Source organism: Ciona intestinalis, unplaced genomic scaffold (genome assembly GCF_000224145.3).
Source record: "Ciona intestinalis unplaced genomic scaffold, KH HT001142.1, whole genome shotgun sequence".
Classification (NCBI taxonomy): Eukaryota; Metazoa; Chordata; class Ascidiacea; order Phlebobranchia; family Cionidae; genus Ciona; species Ciona intestinalis.
The window spans coordinates 1-15,723 of NW_004191463.1; the positions used below are offsets into that span (position 1 = coordinate 1).

The 15,723-nt window shown below is 38.4% G+C and overlaps 2 protein-coding genes across 3 annotated transcripts in view; one reads left to right on the forward strand and one right to left on the reverse strand.

Moving 5' to 3' along the window:
- Positions 1-243: 243 nt before the first annotated feature.
- On the reverse strand, positions 244-9,432 carry LOC100186673 (peroxisomal acyl-coenzyme A oxidase 1). 2 transcript variants are annotated; one of them, XM_002119531.3, is made up of 14 exons: positions 9,274-9,432; positions 8,941-9,106; positions 7,028-7,188; positions 6,047-6,154; positions 5,279-5,398; positions 4,536-4,651; positions 4,180-4,349; positions 3,630-3,792; positions 2,806-2,996; positions 2,347-2,499; positions 1,727-1,832; positions 1,241-1,390; positions 806-915; positions 244-382 (listed from the first exon to the last, which is right to left on the reverse strand). In XM_002119531.3, exons 1-14 carry the CDS (start codon positions 9,392-9,394, stop codon positions 259-261), a joined length of 1,959 nt encoding a protein of 652 aa, XP_002119567.2. In that variant the 5' UTR covers positions 9,395-9,432; the 3' UTR covers positions 244-258. The 2 variants fall into 2 exon arrangements, with proteins under 2 accessions (XP_002119567.2, XP_026695950.1); XM_026840149.1 differs by lacking the exon at positions 7,028-7,188 and adding an exon at positions 7,724-7,881.
- A 487-nt stretch (positions 9,433-9,919) lies between these two features.
- LOC100184287 (cilia- and flagella-associated protein 251-like) overlaps positions 9,920-15,723 on the forward strand; it is a 13,767-nt gene continuing 7,963 nt past the window's right edge. The window contains exons 1-12 of the mRNA XM_026840150.1: positions 9,920-10,185; positions 10,551-10,649; positions 10,946-11,100; positions 11,208-11,339; positions 11,634-11,848; positions 12,320-12,491; positions 12,851-12,954; positions 13,554-13,665; positions 13,896-14,051; positions 14,315-14,404; positions 14,754-14,936; positions 15,617-15,620. Of these exons, the coding sequence (XP_026695951.1) occupies positions 9,939-10,185; positions 10,551-10,649; positions 10,946-11,100; positions 11,208-11,339; positions 11,634-11,848; positions 12,320-12,491; positions 12,851-12,954; positions 13,554-13,665; positions 13,896-14,051; positions 14,315-14,404; positions 14,754-14,936; positions 15,617-15,620 (1,669 nt within the window). The 5' untranslated portion in view covers positions 9,920-9,938. The remainder of the gene's footprint in view (positions 10,186-10,550; positions 10,650-10,945; positions 11,101-11,207; positions 11,340-11,633; positions 11,849-12,319; positions 12,492-12,850; positions 12,955-13,553; positions 13,666-13,895; positions 14,052-14,314; positions 14,405-14,753; positions 14,937-15,616; positions 15,621-15,723) is intronic.

A 15,723-nucleotide genomic window follows, 5' to 3' on the forward strand; every position in this document is an offset into this window, starting at 1 on the left:
AAATATGGGATCATTGTGCTACTACATCCCATCTTACCCCACAAGACTATATCCCATCTTGCCCCACAAGACTACATCCCGTCTTGCCCCACAAGACTACATCCCATCTTACCCCACATTAGTATATCCCATCTTACCCCACAAGACTACATCCCATCTTATCCCACATTACTATATCCCATCTTACCCCACAAGACTACATCCCATCTTACCCCACATTACTACATCCCATCTTACCCCACATTACTATGATAGAAGTTAAGAATTACCAAACCAAACACTTACATCCGTTTTATTAAGTGGTGAATCCTGAGCCCATTTAAAAAGATTCTCGTAAACGTTACCATCGTATCTTCCCAACACTGAACCAAGGACATCATCACTGCATAATAAGTGTATGATATTCATAGTGTAAACAGGTTTAAAAGGCTGTCGTTTTATCGCTATATTCTGTTTTTATAATCTTTTCAATCTTTTTGCATCTTTCTGATCTTCGCTGGCGCAGTGGAAATAAAAGTTAATATTAATATTTTACAAACATTAAACTAGTAACTCTCGTTAAATTCCTTGGATTACCTTCTTTCTTTTTTTAATTAAATACTCATTACGCTTCACTGATTTTGCCTTTTTCCTTTTTTTCCGGACCACGCTATTTATCTGCAGCTAACTATGACTTCTTACAGCAAACACTATTTTTCAAATGACTATATTTGTACCATTGCTACATTATGTCATTTTCACTGAGCATATCCATACAGCTATTTTCGCACCCTGCACACTATTTTCCCACCCTGCACCAACGTACCCAAACTCGAATGCATCCACCAGAGCCACAGCATTGACACGAATCTTCGGCAGCATTTCCACTGTTAGTTGTCGTATCTGTTTCACATCTTCCCCACTCAATAAACCATCCTGGATGAATATGTTTAATTATAATGGCTGTTTTGTGGTTGTGAATAAAACGACAGTCGTTATAACACGGATGTTCTGTTTCATACACCCCGTGCCTGTTTATGAGTTACCACGTATGTGACTTTGTGGGTAATTGATTTTAAGTATGGTTGATTCAGACAACCGAGTAGTGACCACTTGGTTGGAGCAATTGTCGCTAAGTGTTTTTGCCCAAGGACACATACCCACAATGGTGGCAGCATTGAGCAACAAACCAGTGTTGTCTAACAACCAACAATTCATTTCTGTGCGTGATTACAAAAAACCATATTATGACATCACAGACCTCAAGAAACTCCCCACTATGCTGAGCGACCCCGTCAAGCGCGTAGAACAACGACAACTGGTGTAGAACCTCCATGAGGAGTTGGGAGGTCGAAGTCAACTTTGATAATTTCTCGAAGAAGTTCCGAACAACAAAGTAATGGCTGTGGGCCTGGGGTGGGGGTGTATGATCGAGATGTTATAATTTGTTGGGGTTATATGGGCTATGATGTGTTGTTAGTTCTATTTTTAAACCTTTTATTAAAGGTAAACATATTGGTAAAACTTTGTAATCCAACAAGGCATACCATGGGATCTGGGATTTAATTCAGGATTGGCACATTACCCAAACACCCAGGATGACATTAGTGACCCCTGGGTTGGAGCAATTCATGTGTCTTGCCCAAGACCACATACACCTATCATTATTGAGCCTTGAACCCGGTACCCTTCGGTTACAATGCAATCACCCAACCACAAAGTTACATGAACACGGTTAAATACTCACAACTGCAGCCCGCACAAGGTGTACGGACGATTCATTCAACGCACCAACGAGGTCCATTCCACCGTCCATTGAAGCGTCTACTTTGCCACTCGCAAACCTGATTAATCTGTTATGGGTTGGATTAACGTTAATGCAGGTAAAGGGAAGTACCATGGGTAAAATGAAACTTATATTCAGGTAGAGATTTTAAAATGTTATTTAAAGATAGCAACAAAGTTTAAAAACCGTTAGACCACATTTGAGCATGTTCATCTATATACATATTTTCATATTCCGTTGGTCCACCAATTCAATGTATTTCTGTGGGTTCATTGAACACAGGTTTACTGGTCAGTTTTAATAGAAACACAACAGTACATGTATATGTGTATAACACAATTGTTTTTCATATGTTTTACAACAAGGGATCATACACAAAAAGTTTGTGAGTCCTTAAATCACAAATAAAAACTGTTGGGAGATCTGTTTTACAATTATAACAGAACTCATTCAAATATGTTTGAAAACATTATAAACAATCAAATATAGTTATACAGCATAAGGTAAGCTTATATATAAATATAACTGATTCAAAAATGGTTATATATAACTAATCCATATATATATATCGGTGAACTCACCCCAGCGCTCGTTGTTTATAAAGAGAATCGAGCGTCTTGACGTTGGTGAAGTCCTTCCCTATACTTGATGGATCACAACCACACGATAGATATGCAACACTGCCCGGTAGTTTTGCCCCGCTACGCAAGTCACGGGTGCATTTCACCAAGTACCTGGGGTGGGTGAGGTGAATCGGGTGTTAATTTAAGGAGTATTACGAGTTTCGTTATAACATGGGTGTTCTCTGTTCTGTTTCATACACCTCGTGGGCGCTTCAAGTTACCACGTATGTAACTTTGGGTAATTGTTTTTATGTATGGCTGACAATTTGGACAACCCATCAGTGACCACTGAGTTGGAGCAATTGCCGTTAAATGTCTTGCCCAAGAACACATACGTCCACAATGGTAGCAGCGTCAAGTTATAAACATACCCAAAGTTTAGATATTAATAAAATAATTAATAAAAATGTTCGTTACCTTGCGCATTGTAGCAACAACACTGTGTTTTCTCCTTCATAAGTTACGGATGGCGTGAAGTTTGTGTATAAAGCGGGGAAACCGCTCGCACAAGAGTAACCATGCCCACCACATGAAGTGCGACATACTTCCAAACCAGTGTTTGATATCGCTGATGTATAAGCTTTCAAACCAGATGATAAAGCATGAAGCTGGGGAAGGTAGTTGTGAATATCCAACATTCAACGATTTATAATTGTGATTTGTCATATGCAGAAAACACAGAAATCCAAAAGAAAAAAACAAGGTTTTTATAATTTGTTTTCAAAAAATTTATAATAGCACGAGAAAAAGCACATTAGTGCACGGATGCTTACATGAGGTTTGACCAGGTCAGTACTATTTAATTGTGTTGTGCGACATGTATTGACATTGAATGGATTTTAGCAAATTTTGCTCGAATAAATTTTGTGGTAAGAATTTTGTTGGAACAGATGGCCAGCCCGTTTTGCTTAAAAGAAAACATGCAGCGTGTTGGAAGCAACAAACAGATCTCTGAACACGACCTTGTTTGGTTAATAAGTGGTGGATGTAACATAGAAGTATGGGAGGTTGGAAAACAATGTTGGTTGGTGGGGTTGGGTCAGAGGTGAGAGGAAGATGACATTTAATCAACAGGGGGTGTAATATCCTTTTATCTAACCAGGTGTTTCTCAACCTTTCATTAAATTAAACTACGAAGAGATGGGTAAAGGCAGCTAAAAGACAGTTTTTGTTTCTTGGCCTTTTATGGTTCGTGGACCAACCCCGTGCTCCCATCAATATAACATAGGTTTCCACCTTACCTCTTGCGTTCTTGAGAAATCCCCCTTGTTAACAAGTTCCGTCACTTCACTGTAGGCCTCAATCATCTTCACTTGCACAAAGTGGAAAGCATAAGCCGCGCAAAGTAGTGGGAACAACTTGTACTGCTGTGTGGGGTAACTTAGGACCTGGGGCTCTGGTTCGCTGGCGATTGAATATACTTTGGTGAAAGGTCAGATTAACTTAGCATTGAAGACATTTTGGTATTTTGTAAATATTTCTAAAGTTCCGATATTTCTGCAACACCAGATATAGCACCCACAAATGCTTCAATATCTAATTGGTGACAGGCGTGAATGGATTAAGTCGATTAACAATTCATTTGCAAAATGCATTATAACGGTGACTTCATAGAAGAGTTGGCTAAGTTAGATCCAGCAGAAAGGATGATAACACTGAAAGAGTGCATCGCCCAATGAGGGAGAAACAACCAGGTAAACTCTCACCCACAAACACAACAGAAACAAATTTCCAAATAAAACACTACCTTGCACATTAACACGTACCCCCAACAATAACCCCGCAACTCACCCAGGCCGCATCTCACTCTGCCTCCTCACAGCGCTGTATCGTATTGCGATGGTCGCCCCCTGTGCGATGGCTTGTGCGGACCCTCGTACTATCATGGCACGTACGAATGTCATCGTCCCATATGTTAATGTGGACTTGGGGGGTTTGCTGTACGAACCATCGGGCGCAACCTGTAAGTGTAAATCTACATGAGGGGGGGGGGGTTACGTGAGTGTAGCTCTGTAGCTGTTAATATAATGACTTATCTATTATATTTAGTTTTACGGTAAAAATGTGCATATACAATGTTGGGGAGATGAGCCAATTCCCAGCCCCCCCCACTACAACAACCCACTACCAACCATACAAAACATCACCTTTGAATATTTCATGAGCATATTCTCCCTCGGTATTCTGTGGTTGCTCAACTTCAGGAAACCGTTATCGTTTGCGCCGTACCCGAACTTTGGCCCAATATCCCCAACCATTATTCCTGTGTTGATGGTTATGTAACAAACACTATTATGACATCATCATTATTAAATCTGGGGTGACATTGTTAAAATACAGTTACACTCATAGTTGTCAAACATAGGCAACCTCATTGATTAATGTGGTGAATGCAATATACTTTGGCTCTGTTTGTTTGTATAGACACCTGACAGCTGGGTAAAATCTGGGGTGACATTGTTAAAATACAGTTACACTCATAGTTGTCAAACATAGGGAACCTCATTGATTAATGTAGTGAATGCAATATACTTTGGCTCTGTTTGTTTGTATAGACAGCTAACAGCAGGGTAAAACTAGGTGTTAAAACATATGATGTCAGCCCCGTTTTAAAATTGACATCTATATGAATACAAACCAATTATATCTTAAGCTTATAATATGTATGACCACATTTTATAAACACTATAACATAGATACATTACCATTGACATACATTAATACATCTATATTCTATCACACACACCGTATGTGACATAATTATCGTTTACAAACATTATATCACTTATATACCATGCAAATATACAAGTACCATACACAATATTACCACAAATATTCAAACATTATAGATAACAGCACAACATAAACCACAGCCCTTATACACACACACCTGGTAGAGACTTATGATCCTCCAAACTTCTGAGTTGAACGACGAACGCATGAATTCCATGGCATTTACCCAACGTATATAACTGTGCGAGAACAACAGCGTGCGTGGAGGTTTTGCCCACTGTTGATACACGGAAGGTATGAAAATATGTTCTATGAATTTTAGGTTGGGTATCGGGGTAATGGTGATGGGCAACTATGGCATAATGCTGGTTGGTCCCATTGCTGCCACAGTGTAGGACCTCACCTATATAGAATGTGTTCTGGGTCTTTTTTATATTTATTTTGTAACCAACATCAATGTTATAAGTGCGGCACAATAAATACATTCAACCATGATAGTATTGTGAATGCATTGTAACCCCCACACCCATGCAGTGCTATCCAAACTTTCCATTGATATTTAACTTGTGACCTTTATGTGTATTGTTTGTTAAAGACAAACAATATATGCGACAAACTATGTATGCAAGGTACTTGGTGAATGCAGTATAATGCTCAGGGATATTCCAACATGGTATACAGCGGTTATTTGGTATAAAATATCCCACCCAATATATTAACACTGTGCGGATTATGCGAATGTGTAAAGTACTTAACAACAATGCACAAGGTAGTATATTGGCTGCAGCGGCAATTATATATTGGGCAATATCCCATCATCATACAATATCTGCAATATTATGATATCTATGCTACAATAATATGATATCTATGCAACAATAATATGATATCTATGCCACAATAATATGATATCTATGTCACTTACATGCCCCCGGCCACCATTTGATAGACGTCGTTGTCGGTGAATTGAGAACAAACTCCTGGGTGTGCGGGTCGTAATGGGCCGTTGTTTCCAACCCACGCAGAAAGGTTCCTGGTGATTTGAAGGGAGTTATAACGAGGGTTGTATTTATTGGGGTTGGTGTGGGTTTTAATAAGCTATAATTGAGTGTCACTTGTTTATTGGTGGGGTACTAATAGTCGTTATAACACGGGTGTTCTGTTTCATACACCTCGTGTCCGCTTACAAGTTACCACGTATGTAACTTTATTAACAATGATTAATAGTGAAGTTAATTCTATTTCAGAGATATGGAAAATGCACTAAAGTAGTGACTGGCAAAAAAAGCCAGCAAAAATTATCCTTGTATTTAGGGGTTGTAAGTGAAACGTGACAAGTGTGGTGAGCGTCAGCGTGGCAAATAATTGGCTAACTTTTATATTTGTTTAAATTCATAGATTTGTTTGGCCAATGTTAGCTGTGTCATTACTGTTTGGGTAGGAAGGTTACTAAACCACATTCTTATGACGGTGAAGCTACACTGGTAAACTTTGTATTCTAAACACTTTGGTGGAACTATAAGTATTACAAAAACATCTGTGTAGTATGGAGGTAATTTAAGCAAAGATAAATTGTTTATGTTTAAAATAAGTTTAAATTATCATAAACTTCATGGCTTTTATTTTATATGGGTGAGGTCCTGTAGTGAGGCATGTCATGGAATTTATATGTTGCACATTCTATATGGGTGAGGTTTTACAGAATGTTACGCCATGGGACCAGGGATTTATAGCACAGTTGGCCGATGCTTCAACCCACTAGTGACCACCGGTTCGGAGCAATGCCCGTCAAGTGTCTTGCCCCTGTACACACACACCTATCAGTACCGAGCATTGAACCCGGTATCCTTCGGTTACAAAGCAATCACCTAACCACTCAGCCGCATAAAACAAACTTTCAATGTACCGTGTCCCATCTCAGTTTGTGCGTAGGTTCCAACTATCTGATAATTCTCACTGAGTGGCAACCACTTGGCAACTTGTTCCGGTGAACCTTGTTTCACCAGGGTAGGGATGAACATGCCTGTGTGTAGGTTGAATGGGCCCGCTTTACCCCTTCCCACATGACTGCAAACAATGTACTTAATATGGGAGTGGCTCATACACAGTGTGTGGACTTTGGACCTGCTATGTTTAGTATGTTATACCAATGTTGATGGGACCGGGTAGAAATGTATTACGATGTTGCTTTATTATTTGGATTAATTGGTTGAATTGTTAATTATTTGTTAATTGCATTTTGTTGAAATTAATTAATAAAACGAGATGATTGTAATTGATGCGCTGTTACAACATGCAAGTTATTGCGGAGAAACAAGCGTTACGTTTCTCACTGAAGACCTCACCCTTATATACTAGAAACTCTGTTATTAAGTACCTATAAACTGCCTCAGTGGGGTCTAGATGGTAGCACCCTGGGTGTTTGGGCAATGGGGCAACTCTGGCCTAAATCCCAGGTTCCATGGCATGCCTCACTGTAGGACCTCACCCATATAGAATAGAATGTGCATATACAATGTTGGGGTAATGGGCCAACTCTGGTCATAAAACCTCACCCATATGGCCATAATATCTCTAATAATGCATTAAGTTAGGTTCCTACCATGGCCCATCTCCGTTTGTGCATACGTTCCTATTATTTCATGTTGCAACGCCGGTATCAGCCATTTAGCTTGTTGTTCCTGGGTACCTTGACCAATCAATGTTGGTACGAACATACCGTAGTTCAAATCAAACATTACATTCGGGGAGACAACGTTTCTAAACAAAAAATCACCAATTCTGATACATAGTATATACTGTGGGGTAAAATGGGATACCGTATACACATAGTGTCCCATATTTCTCTATCATGTTTCTAAGAATTACTTACACAAAAGAAAATATTTGTTTATTTAAATTGTGATTAACGAAAGTTAATTAGTAGCGATACACCCCGTATAGAGACATTGTTTTATATTGGTTGTAATGTTTGAATTGCAACTGAAGATGCATTGTTATCTAGACATGCAAAGCTAAGGTATGAAATTATGGTGCAAATTATAATTTCATGCAATTTTAGTGAAAATTACAAAATTTAATTTTATAAATCAATTTATTTAGTTCACACTACCCGGTTTCACATTCAGTGTTTCCAAATAAAAATAAGTTTTTAAATTAAATGGTCAACACTAAAATATTCCACACACGGTATTTCTGAGACACTTCCAATATATCAATGTTAATGTTTTTAATTAGTTAAAGATCATATTATACATGAAATAACAGTCTAAATAAAATAAGCTTGTTAGTATATGGAATGTCTGTACTTGTGTTTCTGTATGGCTGACAATTAGTTACCACGGTGTTTGAACAATGTCTTGCCCAAGGACATATTTACCACCAATCAAATTATACAACATATATCAGGGATTACTTAAATGTGGCCGAGTAGAAAAGTTTTAAAAAGACCGTTGTCTTTTATTTAGTAGAAACCTTATGGCGGATTTCCCATTTCTATTTTTGCTATTTATTTTAATAGTCCTAATAAACCACTTTATAAAATACCCCATATAGGAATTATAGAAGTTTACTGTGGGACAGCCTTGGTTGGTTTAAATAAAGTAAACTTTAGGACTTAAATATAGGCGTCAAACCTGGGGTGGCAGGGTGGGCAAAACAACCCTAGAATTTTCTACACTGCATTAATCAGTAAACATTACAACCAATAAGTTAGATTTGTTTCACAGGATGTGTGTCTAACTATCCCTGCCACCCTGTGTTTATAAAGTTTGACGCCTATATATCTACACTTCATATAATTTCAACAAAACAACTCACGTGTTGTAAGTTATAAGATCTCCATGGTTTTCGATCAACGAACCAAGTTGATCTTTCTTCGCTACAGCGATCGTGCTCCGACGGACACCTTCCTCATACTGAGCTTCACGTGACAGGAAGTCAAACGGAAGACTTTTATAATCTGGGTCGTTCCTCACTAATTCCTCTGCGGGGGTGGAAGGGAACGAATGTCACTTATTTATCCTCGCGTGACAAAACAACAACAGTCGGTATAACATGGTAACAAGTCGTTATAAAATTTTAGGAGACAAAATTTTCACATTGTATTTACACATTAGATTAAAATACTGAGGTTACATTGTTCATCCTTACCAAGTTTACGTTTCTTCTCAAGTTCATGTGCTCCATTGTGCAAAAGAACCGACAATTCTTCAACGTCAAAAGTTGCTGCGTCTCTTTCTTTCTGAAGGTCTGGGTTTATCCTTTCAGACATTACGATGTTTTGGCCAAATCAAGTTAAAAATTGAACCTAAAAACAAAAACTGGAATTAATGGGAAATACGAAACACAAACACATAAGGGAATACTAATAACTGCATAAGTTTAAACCACCCGGCATGACATGGCAAATTTGTTACATCAGTATCACGAGTGGAAAGTTTAAATCGATATATGACTAATACTAACTTTGAATATAAAAACAATCGCTAAACTAACATAACATTTAGAATAAATCTTCTTAACTATGTATCGAGCTATAACTATTAAAGCAGAGTGTATTAAAGTAATGAAAGAATCGATACAATTCTGCTCCCCAGGCCTTTAAAAATGTTTCTATATATTGTTACACGATTTCTATGCTGCCATGGCAACCGCCCCAGCCAATTTCAAAGATTTTTGTTTTTATAAAAAGTCTTTATTTATACTTAGATTTTTACAACATTATAACTGTATAATATATAATTTAAACACGTAACTTGTAAAGTACGTTTGTGTTGTATACAGACATCGCCAAGAGTCGGTAAGATTTGGTAACGATGTCGGGAAACGAAGACAAAGACGAAACTGAGCAGCAAACACAAACCAGTATCCCCCCAACACCGGTGGTTGAAGGAACAGCCGACGTTAACGCAGAAATAACGGCGGAGAAAACAACAGAAGAAAATGTGGGCCAAGAAACGTCAGTAGCTGATGAGATTAATGCAGAAACAAAAGACGAAAGTGAAAATAAAGAAGAAGGAGATAAAGTTGAAGGGGAAACTGAGGAAGACAAAGCACAGCAGGGTGGGCATTGTATTTGTAGCATGTGTTTTAAGAATGGACTATTTATCTTTGGAGTTAAAGTGTGCAAGTTTGGTCAGAAACAACACGGCAAAGTGAACATTGTATTTGTAGCATTTGGACCTAAGTTGGAATATGGAGTCTATTTCTATAAGTTTCTTATGGTGTATATATTATTTTGAGTTGGATAATTTGTAAGTAGAAACCTCTGCAACATGCTCTCGTTTGAATTAGGTATGTTCGGTCTATTAGTTTGGGAGATAACCTCTAATGTAATAGGCCAACCTTAATGTTAATGTATACCCTTAATGTACAACAAACACATACGAAGCTCACTAACCATGGTAATGTTTTGTAACAAACATTAGAAACAACTGAGCCAACAGAGAATAAAACAAAAGTAGATTCTGAACCAAAAGAACCAAATATTGAAGAAGATGAAAACATAGTGGAAGGCCAAGATAAAGGTGAATTATTCTTATAGAGGTAATGGGTTCAAGGCTCGACGCTGCTACCATTGTGGGCATAGGTGTCATTGCCATTGGGCAGAGTACTTAAAGGCAATTGCTCCAACCCAGTGGTCACTAATGGGTTTTCCAAATTATCATCTATACAGAAAATCAATCACCAACAAAGTTACATACGTGGTAACTCGTAAACAGGCACGAGGTGTATGAAACAGAACACCCGTGTTATAACAACTGTCATACCCCACCATGCAAGGATAAACAAGTTTTATTCAAAATTTTCTTTTTGTCTTCAGTTGACCAAGATGGAAAGCCAGCAACAGCTCCCCCTAGTGACAACGAAGGGTATATATCTCCACCTGGTGTTGAAGAAGACGGTATTAAAGAAGGGGAAGTCCCTAACCAGGGGGATGCAGAGATGATGGTCGGGAAGAACGGAGGAACGCAAGAGGTGAATGGAAGGGTGAATGGAACTTGTTTTAGGGTGTATGGAACTTGCTTAAATTGATTGAATGAATGTAATTTGTCGAATAAATAAATGGATACAATTTGCTTTAGGTGAATGATGGGGCACAAGAAGCCAATGAATTGCAGGAGAGGAATGAAGATACGAATGACCAACAACCACCACAAACACCTGAAATGCATGAAGTTGGTGGGGAATCTCAACCAACCACACAAGATATCAATGTAAGGAGAAGATAAAATGTAATAAAAGTTAAAACAGGTCACAACTGCCGCTTAGTCAATAATTTCCTTCTCTTTGATTATTTATTTGATTAAATTCGACATTAATATAAATTAATGTTATGCAGGTTCTCTGTATATATATTCACCTACCTGATGTACTTGAGTTATTGGTGAAGGCCAAAGTTAAATTAATTAAACATATCTGGTCGGTCAGTCCTAGATTGTTTGGAAAGTTTTGCTGACTCTATTATGTTGTAAATGAACCTACCAATTATCTGTTCATGCGTTGTGTAGGTAAGCACACCAATGCCTTCTGCTGGTGGGAATGAAGACTCCAATGATCATGAACAACCACAAGAACCACCATCACATGAACAACTATCACATGATGAACAACCCCATGATGAACCATCACATGATAACGACGACCCGGTACTTCTGCCCCCTCCCCCGATCACTGAAGAAGAATCGAAAGTTACCACGGCGACCCCTCGTGACTCGCTGTCAAGGTAGTTATAACATAGAAACAATATTAATCAACAAAATGAAATTCTTTAGCATTATTGTAATCCCCTTAAATAAATAAGTTTGTTGGTTGGGTTGAATGACTCCAGTTTGTTCCGACTTTATACGCGGTGTGCTGCATTTATTGTAGTTCTAATATTTTATATCTATTGTAGTTCTAATATTTTATATCTATTGTAGTTCTAATATTTTATATCTATTGTAGTTCTAATATTTTATATCTTTTGTAGTTCTAATATTTTATATCTATTGTAGTTCTAATATTCTATATCAGATGTAGTTCTAATATTTTATATCTATTGTAGTTCTAATATTCTATAATGGCGAGAGGTTCTACACTTACATTAAAAGATCTGTGATTTAGAGCTCCCCCACCTGAGGATAAACAAGTTACATTCATTCATGCCCTCATTAAAATTGTTTCCCTCACATTATTAACAAAATCCTTCCAACAGAAATGAGGAATCCAACCAACCCTTGAACCTTGAATGGACGTTTGGTTTCAATCGAAAAGTTCCCTCCATCAACTTGACAGATGGTACGCGCAACATCATACTTTATGCCGGGGCTCACGTTGCTTTGTTGTACGACTATAAAAGGAACCAACAGAAGATATTACAAGGACATGTAAGTAGGTCTGATGTGCACTGTATTCTGCCATACACTGGTGTCATACCAGGGTAAAGGGTTCAATGCCCGATGCTGCCACCAATGTGGACATGTGTCATTGGGCAAGACATTTTGGTTTTAGTGCTTGATTTACACTAAGATGCTTATACTGGCACATGGCTTCATTACCATGTCTGCCTCTAGCCCAGGGGTAATGGGTTCAAGGCTTGCCGGCTGCAAAAGTGTGGCCCTATGTGTTCTTGAGCAAGACACTTAACATCAATTGCTCTAACCCAGTGGTCACCAATGGGTTGTATAAATTATCACAGTTATCATTATCATACAGTTTTGACACTTATTCATGCAATTATTCACAGGGCAACTCGATAACATGCATGGCTTGTAGTGAAGATAAGAGATGGGTTGCTACCGGCGACAAGGGACCAGGAAGTTGCGTGATATTATGGGATACTTACACAGGGTGTGTTGGTTGTAATCTTTATTTATTTAAACTTGATATTTTCTATCTTATAATTAATACAATAATCACCCACAAAGTTACATACGTGGTAACTTTGTAAGTTGGCACGAGGTGTATGAAACAGAACACCCGTGTTATAACGACTGTCGTTGCCCGCCATGTGAGGATAAATAAGTTACATACGTGGTAACCTGTAAGCAGGCATGAGGTGTATGAAACAGAACACCCGTGTTATAACGACTGTCGTTGCTCTGCCATGCGAGGATAAATAAATTACATACGTGGTAACTTGTAAGCAGGCATGAGGTGTATGAAACAGAACACCCGTGTTATAACGACTGTCGTTGGCACACCACGTAATTAGTGACCACTAGGCTGGAATAATTACAATTAACTGTCTTGCCCAAGGACATATATGCTCACAATGGTAGCAGCGCCGAGCCTTGAACCCGGTACTTTTGACCAAGAGTTGCGAGTTCCAACCACGATACTATGATGCCGGTTTGTTGCTGAAGGATTATCAGAGTTGTTAAACAAACATTATTAAATAAATTTATTTTTAAAATCTTGTTTAATACACGACTCACTCTCTTGTCCAGGATTCCCGTCCAAACCATATTCGGCATACATGATGAAAGTGGGGTTGTAGCTCTAGCCATGTCAACTGATGCAAAGTACATTGTCACTGTATCGGCAACAACCCCACAAACTGTAAGTTCATTTACAAAGTATACGTTTGTTTAAACGTAACGGTTCAACTTATGTTAATGTTTTAGTAAGTGTTAAAATTTAATGTTTGGTCAAAATTTTATTTGTTTAAAGTTGTAGGTCCAAGATATGATATATTGTACTTTGTAGGTGATTGTGTTTCAGTGGCAGAATTACGCATTGAATTTTATTTTTCCATGTAAATAAACACATCCCACCCCCATATTACACAGGTAAGCATCTGGGATTGGACGGAATCGGTCGAACAACCCATATTTTCGACCGAAATCAACCCTCGATGGAATCTACAAACCTTCGTTACTTTCCACCCAAACGATAACCAGCAATTTGTTACAAACAGCGATTCACAAGTCGTGTTTTACTCATGGGTGAGGTTGTGGTGTGAGGGGGTATTATGTTTGTATATGGGTGTATATTAGATATATGGGTGAGGTTCTATAGCGAGGCATGTCATGAGAACTAGAATCTCACGTTCTTGTTCGAGGAACTGGGATTTAGAAGTTGACTTTCGCCGACACCCAGGGTACTGGTAAACTGAGTATGGTCTAACTTGAAACTAAGATCTGAAACCCTACATAGCAAACCCTTAGAACGGAATTTTATTGAAATTAAAATATTCCATGCATTCCAGGAGAGTGGAACATTGAAACACCACGCTCCGTTTTTATCCGACTCCGTTTTCAACCGAGCTATTGGGCTGTTCAGTCAAACTGTGTTTCAGGTAGGATTGGGATTAGACCGGAGGATACCGGGTTCAAGGCTCAACGCTGGTACCATTGTGGGAAAATATGCCTTGGGCAAAAACAATCACCCATAAAGTAACATACGTGGTAACTTGTAAATTGGCACGAGGTGTATAAAACAGAACACCCGTGTTATAACAACTGTCGTTGCCCCGCCATGCGAGGATAAATAAGTTACATACGTGGTAACTTGTAAGCGGGCACGAGGTGTGTGAAACAAAACACCTGTGTTATAACCACTGTCGTTGCCCCGCCATGCGCAAAGTTACATACATGGTGTCCAAGTTACTTTCATTACTGACCACCTAAAACATGGCTACTTTACAGACGACCCCATCAGGCCGAGCCCTCACAGCAACCTCACTCGGTAACATTGTGGTTTGGAACCCCGAGCGTGGGAACGGGAGGAAGGGGGGTAAGCTTAATATATTGTCGTTACCAACCATATGTTGGTGTAACTTAATGTCGTTACCAACCATATGTTGGTGTAACTTAATGTCGTTACCAACCATATGTTGGTGTAACTTAATGTCGTTACCAACCATATGTTGGTGTAACTTAATGTCGTTACCAACCATATGTTGGTGTAACTTAATATATTGTCGTTACAACTTACCAACCATATGTTGGTGTAACTTAATGTCGTTACCAACCATACGTTGGTGTAACTTAATGTATTGTCGTTACCAGCCATATGTTGGTGTAACTTAATGTCGTTACCAACCATACGTTGGTGTAACTTAATGTCGTTACCAGCCATATGTTGGTGTAACTTAATGTCGTTACCAACCATATGTTGGTGTAACTTAATATATTGTCGTTACAACTTACCAACCATATGTTGGTGTAACTTAATGTCGTTACCAACCATATGTTGGTGTAACTTAATGTCGTTACCAACCATATGTTGGTGTAACTTGATGTCGTTACCAACCATATGTTGGTGTAACTTAATGTCGTTACCAACCATATGTTGGTGTAACTTAATATATTGTCGTTACCAACCATATGTTGGTGTAACTTAATGTCGTTACCAACCATATGTTGGTGTAACTTAATATATTGTCGTTACCAACCATACGTTGGTGTAACTTAATGTTGCGTGTTATATATAGTTTGCACTGTATCATCAGCTGCATTGATTATTTTAAAGAATAAATTATATACGTTTTAACAACTGTCATTTGCAGCTAAGTTCTTTCCCTTCGTTGCTTTAATTAATCCAACCTTAAAGAGGAAAGTATTGATTATAAATATTATGTTTGACATTATGTCATATTTGACACCCAGGGGGATC